This window comes from Oryctolagus cuniculus, chromosome 3, assembly GCF_964237555.1.
Source record: "Oryctolagus cuniculus chromosome 3, mOryCun1.1, whole genome shotgun sequence".
Lineage (NCBI taxonomy): Eukaryota > Metazoa > Chordata > Mammalia > Lagomorpha > Leporidae > Oryctolagus > Oryctolagus cuniculus.
The window spans coordinates 183,255,117-183,273,405 of record NC_091434.1 but is presented as its reverse complement, the minus strand read 5'-3'; the positions used below and the strand labels follow the sequence as shown (position 1 = coordinate 183,273,405).

At 41.6% G+C, this 18,289-nt stretch overlaps 1 protein-coding gene across 6 annotated transcripts in view; it reads right to left on the bottom strand.

The window, feature by feature from the left end:
- Positions 1-18,289, bottom strand: part of BRAF (B-Raf proto-oncogene, serine/threonine kinase) — a 212,184-nt gene that overhangs the window by 109,953 nt on the left and 83,942 nt on the right. For all 6 annotated transcript variants that reach the window (XM_051835106.2, XM_051835108.2, XM_017338789.3 and 3 more), the window contains one exon: positions 7,519-7,782. In XM_051835106.2, the coding sequence (XP_051691066.1) occupies positions 7,519-7,782 (264 nt within the window). The remainder of the gene's footprint in view (positions 1-7,518; positions 7,783-18,289) is intronic.

Sequence of the window (18,289 nt, the reverse complement as noted above, 5' to 3'; positions counted from 1 at the left end):
AACATTTTCTCCCTATACTTCTACCAGTAATAATTTAATTTTTCCAGACAGATGAAATGATTTCATGTTTGCTTTAATCTGCATTTCCCTCACAACTGTGTAAATCTGAACAACAATCCTATATTTTACTATTCATCTGGATTTAATCTTACATAAACTGCCTATTTGTACTTATTCTCTTCTTCTCTTTTTCCTTGTCAATTCTGAAATGTTCCTTGTACAGGAAACCTATTTATCTTTTGTTATCTGGGCACAATACTTCTTCCAAATTTAATGATTATTAAATTAATGATACTGAATTAATAAGGGCTTGTTTCTGGGGGAGAAACAAGTTTTATAGTCTATTATATTTTTACGGCTTTAGCTAATTACATTTTAATTAATCTCAAGTCCTGGATTTAACATAGAACCTACTGGAAGTCCAAGATTCACACTTTTTTTTTTAAATTTAATTTCTTGGTTCCATTAGACTTTATTTTTCTAACTGGTCAATGATGTGGGTTTAATTTTATTTCTTTCTAGATGTATAGGCACCAAAAATAAAACAATCTACCTTTTTCTACAGACAGACCCATTATTTTTCTCTTATTAAATTCTCCTAAATTCTGGAATCTGAGGGTACTTCAAAAAGATCATGGCAGGTCGGTGCTGCGGTGCAGCAGGGTAAGCCACGGCCTGGAGCACGGGCATCCCATCTGGGGGTTCGGGCCAGGATTTGAGTCCTGGCTGCTCCACTTCGGATCTGGCTCCTTGCTAACCTGCCTGGGAAAGCAGCAGAGGATGGCCCAAGTCCTCTGGGCCCTGCAACCCTTGGGGAGACTCAGATGAAGCTCCTGGCTCCTAACTTCGGCCTGGCTAGGCTGGGCCACTGCAGTCATTTCAGGAATGAACCAGCAGATGGAAGAAATCTCTTTCTCTCTGTTTCCTCTCCCTCTCTCTCTCTGCGATTCTGACTTCTAAATAAATAAATGTCTTAAAAAAAGAAAAAACATGGCAGAGACAGGAGTCTGCTCTAGTGATTAAGATACCCACATGTCACAATGAAGTCCCTGGGTTCAGTGCTCAGCTCTTCACTTCTGACTCAAGCTTCCTGCCAATGGAAACGCTGGGAGGCAGCAAGTGACGGCAGGTGCCTAGGGCTATGCCATCCAGGGGAATCTCGATTAAGGTCCTGGATCTCGGTTTCAGCTCAACCCAGCACAACTGCTGTGGACATCTGGAGAAGCAGCAGCTGTGAGCTGTGGAGCTCTGTGTGTGGTCTCTACTTTGTCTGATTCTTACACAGACTTTTACAAGTTTCTCAAGGTTATGAAAAATGCAATTAAAAACTGACAAAAAATTTTGAAATTTATGCCTATGAGGGGGTCTTCAGAAAGTACCTAGTGAATGCATATTATGAAAAAACTATATATACATTTCAAATTTTTTGCAAAGTAAATTCATCTTTTAACTCCATTTTTTCATAAACTTCTTGAAGTACCCTCAACATTCTAGATATTATATTCGACCAAAATAACTTTGAGAACTCAGATAGCCAAGATGTCTTGTCTCTCAATACCAATGTTAGTTTTGATGAATAAACTTTTTTTTAAAGATTTATTTATTTATTTGAAAGGCAAGTTACAGAGAGGCAGAGGCAGAGGCAGAGGCAGAGGCAGAGGGAGACAGGGAGAGAGAGGAGGAGAGAAGGGGAGGGAGAGGGAGAGGGAGAGGGAGAAAGGGAGAGAGAGAGAGAGAGAACGAGCACACGTGCTGGGCCAGGCTAAAGCAAGGAGCCTCTTCAGAGTCTCCCGAGGACTTGGGCCATCTTCTACTTCTTTCTCAGGCCATAGCAGAGAGCTGGATTGGAAGTGGAACAGCAGGGATTTGAACTGGTGCCCATGCGGGATGCCCGCATTGCAGGCGGCAGCTTTACCTGCTATGCCATGGCGCCGGCCCCTGACTGTTCAACTTTTACAGTCAACAATCACACTTTTAATTTCTACAAACTCTTTGTGGCCCTCTTGAGTAACAGCATTTCCTATCAAAGTGATCTGGTTTCAAGGACGTAGTATCTCCTGAGACATGATTAGCCATTGTTGGAAGTTTTAGCTTCCTTCCTTCCTGCCAGATTTACTTATTTATTATTTATTTGATAGAGTGACAGAGGGAGAGGCAGAAAGAGATCTTCCATCTGTAGATTCACCCTTCAAATGGCTGCAACAACTGGGGCTGGACCAGTTAGGAGCCTAGAACTGTGGACTTCCACGGGTATTAGCAGGGAGCTGGATGAGAAATGGGATTCAAACTGGCACTCTGACATGGGATGCTGGCACTGTAAGTGGTGGCTTAACCCACTGGGTCCCAATACTGGCCTGCCTTACTTCTTCCATCTTTTTTCTGTTGTTATTCTAGTTTTATGAATGAAAACAAATCGATTTGGTGTGTACTTTTGTACAGTTAAATAGATCCAATAAACCTCTCTTCTAAATGGTAAATGGTTTGGGGTATCAAGCTGTAAGATTGTGATTGTAATAAAATGTGTATTTGATCTTCACCCTCATCTCCAGGCACAGTGCTCTTAGAATCCTTGTGGTTTCCTGAGCTGCAAGCAGGCTAGGTGCATCTTCTGTTTTCATATTTGGTCTTTGAATCCTGTTTCTCATACAAAACTTTCTTTTTAAGTTTTTATCTCATTTATTTGAAAGGCAGAGTTACACTGAGGGAGACAGAAAGAGAAAGATCTTTCATCCACTGGTTTACTCCTCCAATGGCCATCAATCGCCAGGGCTAGGCCAGGCTAAAGCCAGGAGCCTGGAACACCATCAAGGTCTCCCATGTGGGTGCAGGAGTCCATGTACTTGTGCCATCTGCTGCTGCTGTCCCAGGTCCATTAGCAAGGAGCTGGATTGTTAGTAGAGTGGCCAGGATTCAAACCAGTGTTCATGTGTGGCAGCTTAACCTGCTGTGCCACAATGCTAGCCCCACAAAATTCTTCATCCTTCAAAATTTCCTAGGTGCTAGGAGTATCTTTGTTCTAATGAGATGAAGCCTGGCTTGTTCCTGGATAGTAGCTTGGAACTTTTTTTTTTTTTTTTTTAACAGGCAGAGTGGACAGTGGGAGAGAGAGACAGAGAGAAAGGTCTTCCTTTTGCTGTTGGTTCACCCTCCAATGGCCGCTGCGGCTGGCGCGCTGCACCGCGCTGATCCAATGGCAGGAGCCAGGTGCTTCTCCTGGTCTCCCATGGGGTGCAGGGCCCAAGCACTTGGGCCATCCTCCACTGCACTCCCTGGTCACAGCAGAGAGCTGGCCTGGAAGAGGGGCAACCGGGACAGAATCCGGCGCCCCGACCGGGACTAGAACCCGGTGTGCCGGCGCCGCAAGGCGGAGGATTAGCCTAGTGAGCTGCGGCGCCGGCCGTAGCTTGGAACTTTCAATTTGGTCCCCAGTCTCCAAGAAGCACAGAGGCTCTGGAGATGGAGCCAATGACTGACCCCATCTATGGGGAAGGCTCCACAAAGGCTCTCACTGCTGGTACCCATGGAGCTGGCTGCTTTGCTTCCAATGCAGCTCCCTGCTAACGCGCCTGGGAACGTGGAAGATGGCCCCAGTGCCTGGGAGATGTGAATGGAGTTTCCGGCTTCTTGCTTTGGCCTGGGCAGCCCCAGCCTTCTTGGTCATTTGCAGAGTGAACTAGTAAACTAGACCTCTTTCTCTCTCCATCTCTCCCTCTCTACCTTTCAAATAAATAAAATAAATCTTAAAGAAATTAAATAAAAAATCCCAGAAACACGGTTCACAGTTCCCAGGGTACTGAAGCAGGGGGATGCTGAAAAAGGAAGCCCCACCCCCTTCTCACATGTTTTGCCCTGTGCATTTCTTCCATCTGGTTGTTCATCTTTATAACATTTTCTACCTTTTGTACCATCCTTTATAGGAAAAATATGTTTCCCTGAGTTCTGTGAGGTGTTATAGCAATTGACTGAGGGAGGCTGAGGAGAACCTCTGGATTTACAAGCAATTGGTCAAAAGCACAGGTAACAACCTGACACTTGCTACTGGCAGCTGCCGTAGACGGCCGTGCTGGGGCTGAGATAACTCAGGCGCCTGGTATCAGGGCTGCGTTAACTGCAGGACATCCTACATAAGCTGATGTCTGCAGAAAACTATTTGGTGAGAGCAAACACTACCACACACCCGGTCCCAGAAGTGTGTTGTACTGAGGGCACAGAAGGAAACTGCCCAACAGACAGATCCTCTTCCTCTCCACTGAAGACTAAGCTTCATGCTTCAACAGGATTCTGCTGAGAATGGCTCTCTATATGGAAGGATCCAGATACTAGTATTTTGTTTGATTTCCTAGTCTGGCCTATTCATTTATCATACATTTTGTATGTTCCAGTATCCCTAAAAATCTCTAGTCCTCTAACAATGTCTTGTCCTCTTTTATTAATTGCCTTTTTATTAGTCCTTACTGTCATTTCAATGAAATTTTTAAAAAGAGACAAAATGGAGGAATCTGGAACACATCATGCTGAGTGAAATAAGCCAGTCCCAAAGGGACAAATACCGTATGTTCTCCCTGATCGGTGACAACTGACTGAACACCAAAAAGGAAACCTGTTGAAGTGAAATGGACAATATGGGAAACGGTGACTTGATCAGCATAGCCCTAACTGTTAATGAACAACTTAATACATTATCCCTCTTAGTAGTTTTTTGTCTGTTCTACTTAATATGACTGGTTTAATTCTGTAATTAATACACAGTTATTCTTAAGTGTTGAAAATTAACTGAAATGTGATCCCTGTTAAACATAAGAGTGGGAATAAGAGAGGGAAGAGATGTATAATTTGGGACATGCTCAAGCTGACTTGCCCCAAATGGTAGAGTTAGAAACATACCAGGGGATTCCAATTCAATCCCATTGAGGTGGCATGTACCAATGCCATCTCACTATTCCAAGTGATCAATTTCAGTTCACAATTGATCATAATGAAAGGACTAAGAGTCAAAGGGAGCACATAAACAAGTCTAGTACCTGCTAACACTAACCGATAGAATAAATAAAGGGGAGAGTGATCCAACATGGGAAGTGAGATACTCAGCAGACTCATAGAATGGCAGATGTCCTAAATAGCACTCTGGCCTCAGAATCAGCCCTAAAGGCATTCGGATCTGGCTGAAAAGCCCATGAGAGTATTTCAGGCATGGAAAGCCAAGACACTCTGGCAAAAGATCTCTGTGAGTGAGATCCCAGTGGAAAGAACAGGTCTTCAAAGAAGGAGGTACCTTTCTCTGAAGGGAGGAGAGAACCTCCACTTTGACTATGACCTTGTCTAAACAAGAGAAGAGTCGGAGAACTCAGAGGGCTTCCATAGTCTTGGAAACTCATGACTGGAGCATAGGGAGATTACTGATGCCATAGACAGGAGTGTCAATTGGTAAAGTCAACAACAGGAGTCACTGTGCACTTACTCCTCATGTAGGATCTCTGTCCTTAATGTGCTGTGCATTGAGATTTAATGCTATAACAAGTACTCAAACAATATATTTCACTTTGTGTTTCTATGGGGGTGCAAACTGTTGAAATCTTTACTTAATGCATACTAAACTGATCCTCTGTAAAAAAAAAAAAAAAAAGAAAGAAATTATCAACTCCCAACTTGACTCTCACTGGGATTAAACATGACAATAGGTCTGATCTGATTTCATCATCATTTAAAAAAAAATCATCTATCATTTTTCACTTTATGTTTCTGTGTGGGAGCAAACTGTTGAAATCCTTACTTAATGTATACTAAGCTGATCTTCTGTATATTAAGATAATCGAAAATGAATCTTGATGTGAATGGAAGGGGAGAGGGAGTGGGAAAGGGGAGGGTTGTGGGTGGGAGGGACGGTATGGGGGGGAAGCCATTGTAATCCATAAATCGTACTTTGGAAATTTATATTCATTGAATAAAAGTTTAAAAAAAAAAGAGAAACTATGTAAAGGCTAGTGTTTAGTATGCTATTTTGGACTATAAATCTAAATCTTAATAATAATAAAAAAAAAAACCTCCTCACTTTTGGTACTTGATTTCATAGTAGGTTAAGAAAAGGGCTACCTGATTCAGATACAAGGAAGAATGACATACAATGTCACTGAAATGGTTGAATGCTGTATACCTGTTCACTAATTATTCCTAACATCTCTCAATGTTCATGATGTACAGTTTTTCTGAGCGTTAAATGTGAAGAGTTAGGCTCAGAGTATAATGGACGAGAACAAATCATTTACTTAATCTAACCCTAGCTGGGATAATTAAGATAAACCTAACCAACTGCCCAGTTGTTCTTTATTTATCATTTTACATTTCTGTAGAATCTCAAACGTCTACTGCTTTTTTAAGTGGAAATTATAAGCTTTAGTGTTAGTTTAATTTAAGGATTCTTTTTGACTCTTTCATAAATATGAAGAGGATAGCTTACCTTAATCATCTAGATTGGAATGACAAATCTGAAAGGCTATCTCTAACAATTCCAATTTTTTATAGTTTATATCCAGAAACATACAATTACTAAGCTTAGCAGAGCCTGGAAAGAGGAAGAATACTGTGAGGAACACTGGGACTTAAAAATGCATTTTCTAGTTTCTACAGGCAAGAAAAAACTAATTTAAAATCTCCTGGGGATGGACTGGCTTGCTGTCAGTTGTTCTGTAACACAGGCTGCTTTAAAGACAGTGGATTCTATTCGCAGTTAATCCTATGTAATTTTACCTTATAGTCCCCTTTTTATAGGGCATAACTGGAAAAATATTGCCTAGTAATTTCCTATCTTAATAGAGTAAAATAATTTTAATTTCATTCTATGTAACATGAGAAAATGAAAAAGTAGGGAAAAAAGAGTAGGAGAAGAAACATCAGTTGTGTAAAATTTTGGAAATGAATTTTTAAATTAATGTCAAAAGCAAGCATATATATTTAAAAAGTAGTGATGCACAGAGGTGGAATATTTATGAAGTTAACTGACAATATTTGTTATACTTGAGAATTATAGATCATTAATAATAATTCCACAGATTTCTTCACCTTAAATGTTACTTATGGGGTACATTATTCCAATGGTGAAAGTAATAATAAACAACATTATGTAGATAAGAGGAAAAATACTAAGCACTCTGAAAACTCAATATTTGATAATAACTCAGACTGGATTTTTCTCAAGGGTAAAGGACAAATCTCACCTGACATATATTAGACAACAAATAAGCTCAAACCTTGAAATTCTGATTCATTTTTAAGTGTTACTAAGCCTTGAGAATGTTTCAAATTTGGCATATAGTTTTAAATGTCAAATCTGACAATACAATTTGGACTAATTAGAGAACATACTTTGGCACCAAATATTTATGTCTTTTCCATTACTGTCTGAAATGGGTACTTCCACTTGCATGGCCTCTGAGTAAGAAGTGATAAATACATTAATTTTCATCAACTGGTCTTTCCAAAAGATACAAAGAAACAGTAAAAAGATATTATCAGTTGACTCACCACTGTCCTCTGTTTGTTGGGCAGGAAGACTCTAACAATAGGTTTTTGTGGTGACTTGGGGTTGCTCCGTGACACATCTGTGGGATTTTGAAAAACTGAAAGAGATGAAGGTAGCACTGAAAGGCTAGAAGAGGAAGAAGACGTAACGGTGTCCGTTGACGCAGAGCTAGAAACAGAAAAATCAGTTCCATTCCCCAGGGATTCCAATAACTGCTGTTCTCTTTGTTGGAGGGCATCTAGCTTGCTGGTGTATTCTTCGTAGGCCTATAAAATAAAGTAGACTTACATTGAATCTGGACTTGTCCTGATATTAACAGAAGGAAACACGAAATTTCAGTCTTCATCATAATTTGTTTATAATCTTCCTAACTGGATTTTTAAGTTATAAATTACAAAGTAAGTGCTGGAAATACTTTACCCTTAAGTAGATCAACTCCTATACAACACTATACAAGCATTATATTGGGCAATCTGATAATATTCATATATATATATACACACACAAAAGATATCTAGATAGTCCACAAATATCAATAAAAAAGCTTAGTATTTTCCAATTAACTGGTTAAATTGTGACTTACTTCCTAAACCACATGTCTAGAATAAGAAAATAACACAATACCTCAATAAGATATTCCTCCCCACTAAATTTTTTCCCAGAGAAGTTATAGGTATATTGATTTTCATACTACTACTACCACCACCACTGCACACACACCCCCTATCTCTTTCCAAGAAAGGAAAAGGCTGAAAATAAGATGAAGTGTTACTGAAGAGTTGTTAACAAAACAAAACCAGCAATACACAGTGCCAGATCTCACCATCAGCACCAAAATCTAAATGGGACTTAGATTTCACTGCCACCTTTTTTTAAAAACAGCTATCAACTAGGGAAAAAAACCCGTTATTCTTCTCATTACAGATCTCTGGTGGGCTCCTCTACCATCAGATACTGCTTAGAACATAAGAACTATATTTGAGAATGTGACTGACATGATGCAGTAGAGAAATTCTAGGGCCACCATCCATCAGGGTGTCATCCTAGAAGTTTCATGTGAGTGAGGTTTCCAGTAGGTGATGACCACATGACATACTGAATCCTAAAACAGAGTAATATGAACAGTACAGAAAAGGAATGAACGGATGCCATGGGTGCGGGTGCACGGGTCTTTCAGGCAGTGATAACCCCTTCACTCACACGGTCCACCACTTCCCAAACACAGGCAATACTACAAATATTGAGAAGCTGCTGCGGCAACGCAGCAGGTAAAGCCGCCGCCTGGAATCCCAGCATCCCCTATCAGTGCTGGTTTGAGTCCTGGCTGCTATACTTCAGATCCAACTCTCTGCTAATGCGCCTGGGAAAGCGGCTGGAAGATGGCCCAAGTGCTTGAGCCCCTGCACCCACAAGGGAGACCAGTAAGAAGCTCCTGGCTCCTAGCTTCAGACTGGCCCAGGTCCTAGGGGAGTGAATCAGCAGGTGGAAGACCGACCTCTCTCTTTCATCTGTGAGGCAGAGAGTATGTTCCCATCCACTGGTTTACTTCCCAAAGGCCCATGATGGCCGGAGCTGGGCCAAGGATGAACCTCGGAGTCAGAAACTCAATCCAGGTCTCAGTTTGGGTTGCAGGTACCTCAGTCATTTGAGCCATCACTGCTGCCTCCTAGAGTTTATGTATTAGTAGCCACGGGAGTCAGGAGATGAGGTGGGTATCAAACCCAGTCACTCTGATAATGAGACACAGGCATCTCTCAACTCGATGTCTCTCAACCACCAGGCCAAGTGCCTGCCCCAAATAATATTTACTGTCACCTAGGCAAATACATTTGCAACACAAAATTAACCTTATGCAAAGTGGCAAAAATAATGAATTTTTCAAATGTTATTTCCTTATCAAAAAGTTAGCCTTTAAGTTTTGAAAATACATCACTGCCTCCATTATGGATTATAAGCTGTCATTTTACTACGTTAATTGTTATCAAAAAGTGTTAGCCTTAAATTTTAAAAATATTCTGATAACTCTGGGTCATAAGTTGTAATTTCACTGCTTTCACCAGCAGTCCTTCCTTCTGTGAAGTAGAAAACATCGACTTATTCCACTTTCGCCAGCATCACGGCTGTAGTTTCCACTAAGGCACTTGTCTCCTTTCACTTCATTAGCCTTGCTGTATTCAGTGTATAAACTCCGATTGTTAACACTGGTGCCTCTGAGTTCTTTAAACCTCTGATTTTAAGAAATTTATTTTCATTCTCTCTTCGAGACTGAGAGAGGTGGGCGTTAATGTGCAGTGATTAAGTCACCACCTGTGACGCTGGTTTCCCACATGAGCCCTGTTTTGAGCCCCTGCTAATGCTCTGGGAAAGCAGCAGATGATTTCAGGGCTTGGCCCCTGACACACACGTGGAAACCCAGGTGAAGCTCTTGCTTGGGCCTGGCCCACCCCCTGTACCATTTGGGATACGAACCAGAGGATGGACGATCTTCCTCTCTGACTCTGCCATTCATTTATACACCCAGAGAGGGTTATACCACAATCTTTCTAAAAGATACTAAAACCATGACAAGACCCCAACTTGGAACTTCCCCTCTTATCTGGGCACACACTTCTCACACCTTTTATTTTAAAGATTTTATTTATTTACTAATCCTCCACCTTGCGGCGCCGGCACACCGGGTTCTAGTCCCGGTCGGGGCGCCGGATTCTGTCCCGGTTGCCCCTCTTCCAGGCCAGCTCTCTGCTATGGCCAGGGAGTGCAGTGGAGGATGGCCCAGGTGCTTGGGCCCTGCACCCCATGGGAGACCAGGAAAAGCACCTGGCTCCTGGCTCCTGCCACCGGATCAGCGCGGTGCGCCGGCTGCAGCGGCGGCCATTGGAGGGTGAACCAACGGCAAAGGAAGACCTTTCTCTCTCTGTCTCTCTCTCACTATCCACTCTGCCTGTCAAAAAAAAAAAAAAAAAAAAAAAAAAAAGATTTTATTTATTTATTTGAGAGGCAGAGTTACAGGCAGTGAGAGGGAGAGACAGAGAGAAAGCTTTTCCTTCTGTTGGTTCATTCCCCAAATGGCCGCACTGGCCAGAGCTGCACCGATCCAAAGCCAGAAGCCAGGAGCTTCTTCCGGGTCTCCCACGCGAGTGTAGGGGCCCAAGGACTTGGGCCATCTTCCACTGCTTTCCCAGGCCACAGCAGAGAGCTGGACTGGAAGAGGAGCAGCCAGGACTAGAACCGGCGCCCACATGTGATGCCGGCGCCACAGGCAGAGAATTAACCTACTGCACCATGGCGCTGACCCCAACTTTCACACCTTAAGGTTCCATATTACTGCCATGGGTCGACAGTAATCCCTCATACAGTCTCAGCTTTGAGCAATTGTTCTCTTCCTCCCCATATTGTGTGGCTCTCCATTTAAAAAACGTCACTGGTAACAGATTCTTTGGTTAATTCCTATTCTTTTATCAAGTAGCTTTCCAAAAACCAATTTTGGGTAAGTCTTACCATTCAAATATTCCATTTGTTCTCTCAGGTTACCAAAAACTGCTGGAGAAAGTAAAGCTAGTAAATCTGATCCAATATCAATTCATGTAACTTACAGACTCACCTGGTAGTTCACACTACTGCCCGAAAATTTTTAGTTATTTCAACTACACATCACATTTTTCACAATTCTAGTGTTTTCTTTTTTAAAGATTTCTTTGACAGGCAGAGCTACAGAGAGAGAGGAGAAAGACATAGAGGAACAAAATCTTGCATCTGCTGGTTCACTCCCCAAATGGCTGTAACAACCAGGACTTGACCAGGCTGAAGCCAGGAGCTTCCTTCAGGTCTCCCAAACGGGGTGCGGAGACCCAGGGACGTGGGCCATTCTCTCCTGCTGTCCCAGGCACATCAGCAGGGAGCTCAAACGAAAGTGCAGCAGTGGGGACACAGACCGGCACCCATATGGGATGCCTGTGATGTAGGCCCTGCACTACAGCCCTGGCCCCAAATCCAGTGTTTTCTATGCTTCTCTGGACCCCACAACCTTTAACTCACTATGAGGATAATATTATCTTCAAATTTACCCTGAAGATCAAAATCATCAAATTAAAGTGTTCTCTGGGGGTCAGCATTGTTGTGGCATAGTGAGTTTAGCATCTGCCTGCAATGCCAAGCACTTGGGCCAGGTTACACTGCTTTCCCAGGCAGCTGGAGGGAAGTAGAGCAGCTGAGACTGGAACCCGTACCCATATGGGATTCAGAGGTTGCAGGCAATGGCTTAACCTACACCACCTGTTCTATGTATTTTTGACAAGCAAATATTTTTACAAGCAAATAATGCTTGTAAACTAAAAGTGACATACAGAAGAATGAAACTGGACAACTACCTGGCACCATATTAAAAAATTAATTAAAAGGCAAGAGTTCAGCCAAGAGATTACACCCATGGCCCACATGAGTTTGATACCCAGCTTGGCTCCTGACTCCAACTTCTAGCTAATGCAGTTACAAGGAAGTAACAATTACGTCTTAAGTAACTGGATTCCTGCTACCCCTGTGGGAGACCTGGAGTGAGTACCTAGCTCTCTGCTTCAGCCTGGCCCAGCCCAAGTTGTTGTGAGCATCTGGGAAGTCAACCAATGGATGGGGAGCGCTATCTACGTTTCTACCAAGTAAATAATTAAAATTTTTAAAATTAACTCAAAATGGATCATATACCTAAAAGTAGGAGCTAAAACTATAGAATTCTTAGAAAAAGATTAAGGAAAAGTATCATTCTGATGTTGAATTAGGCAATGGTTGCCCAAATATGACACATCAAAAGCACAGCCACCAAAGAAAAAACTCAGACTTCCATCAGAATTAAAGCTTTGGTACTCCAACGGAGTGAAAAAAAAATTCCACAGAATGGGATAAAATACTTGTAAATCATGCCTGGTAAGGGTATATTATCTGGAATATATAAAGAACTCTTGGGGCTGGTGCTGTGGCATACTAGGCCAAGCCTCTTCCTGTAGCTTTCCCATCTCATATGGGCGCCAGCCTGAGTCCCAGCTGCTCCCACTTCCAATCCAGCTCTCGGCTATGGCTTGGGATAAAGTATCAGAGGATGCCCCAAATGCTTGGGCCCCTGCACCTATGTAGGAGACCCAGAAGAATCTCTTGGCTCCTGGCTTCAGATCGGCTCAGCTCCGGCAATTGCAGCAATTTTGGGAGTGAACGAGTGGATGGAAGACCTTTCTCTCTGTCTCTTCCTCTATCTTTCTGTAACTTTACCTCTGAAATAAATCAAATTTTTATATGATTATTTGACATTTTGATATTTTCTTTTTTTTAAGAAAAATTTATTTAATAAACACACATTTCAAAAGTAGAACTTTTGGATCATAGCGGTTCTTTCCCCGATACTCGCCCTCCCACCCGCAAACCATCTCATCTCTTATTCGCTCTCCCATCTCATTCTTCATTGAGATTCATTTTTAAATGTCTTTATATACAGAAGGTCCTACATGGGGAGTAAGTGAACAGTGACTCCTGTAGTTGACTTAACAATTGACACTCTTATTTATGACATCAGTGATCACCTGAGGCTCTTGTCCTAAGCAGCCAAGGCTATTCACAAACTCCAACCTTATTTAGATAAGGCTATAATCAAAGTGGAATTTCTCTTCTCCCTTCAGAGAAAGCTACCTCCTTCTTTGATGGCCTGTTCTTTCCACTGGGATCTCACTCACAGAGATCTTAGGTCATTTTTTATTGCCACAGAGTCTTGGCTTTCCATGCCCGAGAAACTCTTAAGGGCTTTTTAGCCAGATCCGAATGCCTTAAGGGCTGATTCTGAGGCCAGAGTGCTGTTTAGGGCATTTGCCATTCTATGAGTCGGCTGTGTATCCTGCTTCCCATGTTGGGTCACTCTCTTCTTTTTAATTCTATCAATAATTAGCAGCCGGCGCCGCGGCTCACTAGGCTAATCCTCCGCCTAGCGGCGCCGGCACACCGGGTTCTAGTCCCGGTCGGGGCGCCGGATTCTGTCCCGGTTGCCCCTCTTCCAGGCCAGCCCTCTGCTGTGGCCCGGGAGTGCAGTGGAGGATGGCCCAGGTGCTTGGGCCCTGCACCCCATGGGAGACCAGGAATAAGCACCTGGCTCCTGGCTCCTGCCATCGGATCGGTGCGGTGCGCCGGCCGCAGCGCGCCGGCCGCGGCGGCCATTGGAGGGTGAACCAACGGCAAAGGAAGACCTTTCTCTCTGTCTCTCTCTCTCACTGTCCACTCTGTCTGTCAAAAAAAAAAAAAAAAAAAATTAGCAGACACTGGTTTTATTTATGTGATCCCGCCGACACATAATCCTATCTTTATGATCAATTATGAACTTAAACTGATCACTTTTAACTAATAAGATGGTATTGGTACATGCCAACTTAATGGGATTTGGAGTCCCACGGCACGTGCCTAGCTTTACCGGTAGGTGTAAGTCCGAGTGAATGTTTGCAGATCTGTACATCTCCTCCCTCTCTCATTTTTAACAGGGATCAATTGTCAGTTGGATTTATTTATTTATTTATTTAAATGTGAACTTGTCTCTTTTTTTCTAAGACTTTATTTATTTGAAAGACAGTTACAGAGAGAGGTAAAGACAGAGAGAGGGGTCTTCCATCCGCTGGTTCACTCCCCAGGTGGCCGCAACGGCCGGAGCTGCGCTAATTTGAAGCCAGGAGCCAGGAAGTTCTTCCGGATCTCTCACGTGGGAGCAGGGGCCCTTGGACTTGGGTCATTCTTCTACTGCTCTCCCAGAACATAGCAGAGAGCTCAATTGGAAAAGGAGTAGCCAGGACTCGAACTGGCGCCCAGATAGGATGCTGGTGCCTCAGGCCAGGGCCTTAACCTGCTGCACCACAACACCAGCTTCCTCAGTTGGATTTAAACACCTGAGAATAATACTGATTTATATAAGAGTTCAACAATGGTATTAAGTAGAATAAGAAAATACTACAAAAGAATACTACAAAGAATAAAGTAGTAAGCTGTTCCTCTATGGTCAGGACAAGAGCTGATCAAGTCATTGCTTCTCGTAGTGTCAGTTTCACTTCAACAGGTTTCCTTTTCGGTGCTCAGTTAGGTTTCACAGATCAGGGAGAACACAGGCTATTTGTCCCTTTGGGACTGGCTTATTTCACTCAGCATAATGTTTTCAAGATTCCTCCATTTTGTTGCAAATGACTGGATTTCATTTTTTTTTTTTTTACTGCTGTGTAGTATTCTATGAGTTCATATCCCATAATTTCTTTATCCAGTCTACTGTTGATGGGCATCAGGTTGATTCCAGGTCTTAGCTATTGTGAATTGAGCTGCAATAAACATTAAGGTGCAGACAGCTCGTTTATTTGCCAATTTCACTTCCCTTGGGGAAATTCCAGGAGTGGGATGGCTGGGTTGTATGGTAGGGTTATATTCAGGTGTCTGAGGAATCTCCAGACTGACTTCCATAGTGGCTTGACCAGTTTGCATTCCCACCAACAGTGGGTTAGTGCCCTCTTTTCCCCACATCCTCACCAGCATCTGTTGTTAGTTGATTTATGTATGTAAGCCATTCTAACTGGGGTGAGGTGAAACCTCATTGTGGTTTTGATTTGCATTTCCCTGATTGCTAGTGATACTGAACATTTTTTCATGTGTCTGTTGGCCATTTGGATTTCCTCTTTTGAAAAATGTCTATTGAGGTCCTTGGCCCATCTCTTAAGTGGGTTGTTTGTTTTGTTGTGGTGGTGTTTCTTGATCTCTTTGTAGATTCTATTAATCCTTTATTAGTTGCATAGTTTGCAAATATTTTTTCCCATTCTGTCGGTAGCCTCTTCACTTTCCTGACTCTTTTGCAGTACAGAAACTTCTCAATTTGATGTAATCCCAGTTAATTTTGGCTTTGACTGTCTGTTGTCTCTGGGGTATTTTCCAAGAAGTCTTTGCCTATGCCTATATCTTGCAGGATCTCTCTGATGTTCTCTAATAAGCTGATGGTTTGGGTCATAGATTAAGATCCTTAATCCATGTTGAGTGGATCTTGTGTAAGGTGTAAGGTAGAGGTCTTACTTCATGCTTCTGCATGTAGAAATCCAGTTTTCCCAGCACCATCTGTTGAATAGACTGTCCTTACTCCAGGAATTGGTTTTAGATCCTTGATCAAATATAAGTTTGCTGTAGTTGTTTGGATTGATTTATGGTGTTTCTATTCTATTCCATTGGTCTATCCATCTGTTTCTGTACCAGTACAATGTTGTTTTGATTATAATTTCCCTGTAGTATGTCCTGAAATCTGGTATTGTGATGCCTCCAGCTCTCTTTGTTGTACAACATTGCTTTAGCTATTTGAGGTCTCCTGTGTCTCCATATGAATTTCAGCATCATTTTTTTCCAGATCTGAGAAGAATGTCTTTGATATTTTGATTGGGATTGCATTGAATCTGTAAATTGCTTTTGGAAGAATGGAAATTTTGATGGTACTGATTCTTCCAATCCATGAGCGTGGAAGATTTTTCCATTTTTTGGTATCCTCTTCTATTTCTTTAACATTCTGTAATTCTCATTGTAGAGATATCTAACATCCTTAGTTAAGTTTATTCCAAGGTATTTGTTTTTTTTTATATCTATTGTGAATGGGATTGATCTTAGAAGTTCTTTCTCAGCCGTGGCATTGCCTGTGTATACAAAGGCTGTTGATTTTTGTGCATTGATTTTATATACCTGCTACTTAGCCAAACTCTTCTGTGAGTTCCAATAGTATCTTAGTGACGTTCTTTGGATCTCCTATAAAAAGAATTATATCATCTGCAAAGCGAGTAGTTTGACCTCTTTCCAAATTTGTATCCATTTGATTTCTTTTACTTGCCTAATGGCTCTGGCTAAAATTTCCAGAACTACATTGAAAAGCAGTGGTGAGAGTGGGAATTCCTGACTGGTACAGGATCTCAGTGCTTCCAACTTTTCCCATTCAACAGGATGCTGGCCATGGGTTTTTCATAAATTGCCTTGATTGTGTTGAGGAATATTCCTTCTATACCCAATTTTCTTAGAGTTTTCATCATGAAAATGTGTTGTATTTTCTTCTGCAGTCTGTTAATGTGGTGTATCACATTGATTGATTTGTGAAAGTTGAACCATCCGTGCACACCAGGGATAAATCCCATTTGGTCTGCGTGGACGATCTTTCTGATGTGTTGTTGAATTCTATTGGCCGGAATTTTACTGAGGATTTTTGCGTCTATGTTCATCAGGGAAACTGGTCTGTAATTCTCTTTCAATGCTGCATCTTTTTCAGGTTTAGGAAGTAAGGTGATGCTGGCTTCATGGAAACAATCTGGGAGGATTCCCTCTTTTTCGATTGTTCTGAATAGTTTGAGAGGAACTGGAGTTAGTTCTTCTTTAAATGTCTAGTAGAATTCAGCAGTGAGTCCATCCAGTCCTGGGCTTTTCTTTGTTGGGAGGGCCTTTAATATTGAGTCAATTTCTGACTCAGTTATGGGTCTATTTAGGTTTTCTATGTATTCATGGTTCAATTTAGGTAGTTTGTATGTGTCCAGGAATGTATTTCTGATAGATAGCCCAGTTTGTTGGTATACAACTCTTTATAGTAATTTCTGATGACTCTTTTTATTTCTGTGATGTCTGTTGTTACATTCCCCTTTTCATCTGTAATGTTATTGATTTGGGTCTTCTCTCCTTTTTTGGGTTAGTTGGGCCAATGGTTTGTCATTTCATATTTATTCAAAAAACCAGCCCTTCGTTTTGCTGATATTTTGTAATGTATTTTTATTCAATTTGTTGATTTGTTCTCTAATTTTAAGTATTTCTCTTCTACTACTAGTTTTTCTAGATCCTTGAGATGCATTGATAGCTCATTTATTTGTTGTCTTTCCAATTTCTTGATGTAGGCACCTATTGCTATAAACTTGCCTCTTAATACTGCTTTTGCTATATCTCATAAGTTTTGATGTGTTGTTATCTTCGTTTGCTTCCAGAAAGTTTTTGATTTCTCTTTTGATTTCTTCTTTGACCCATTGTTGATTCAGGAGCATGTGGTTCAGTCTCCATGTGTTTGCACATGCTCTAGGGATTCCTGAGTTGCTGATTTCCAACTTCATTCCATTGTGGTCTGAAGAGATGCATGGTATGATTTCGATTCTTTTGAATTTGCTGAGACCTGCTTATGGCCTAGGATGTGGTCAATCCTATAGCAAGTTCCATGCACTGCTGAGAACAATGTGTATTTTTCAACTGTAGGATGAAAAGTTCTGTAGATATCTGTTAGATCCATTTGGTCTACAGTGTTGATTAAATCTGCTGTTTCCTTGTTGATCTTCTGTCTCGTTGATCTGTCCATTGCTGAAAGTGGAGTACTGAAGTCTCCCAATACTATTGTATTGGAGTCTAAGTCTCCCTTTAAGTCCCTTAACATATCTTTTCAATAGCCCGGTGCCCTGTAATTAGGTGCATATATGTTTATAATAGTTAATCTTCTTGTTGGATTGATCCCTTAATCATTATATAGTGCCCCTATTTGTCTCTCTGAACAGTTTTTTGTGTTAAAGTCTATTTTGTCTGATATTAGGATGAATATCAGCTCTCTTTTGGTTTCTGCTGGCATGGAATATCTTTTTCCAGCCTTTCACTTTCAGCCTGCATGCATCTTTGTTGGAAAGATGTGTTTCTTGCAGGCAGCAAATAGATGGGTTTTGTTCCTTAATCCATTCAGCCAATCTGTGTCTTTTAACTAGAGTTGAGGCAATTTACATTCAGTGTGAT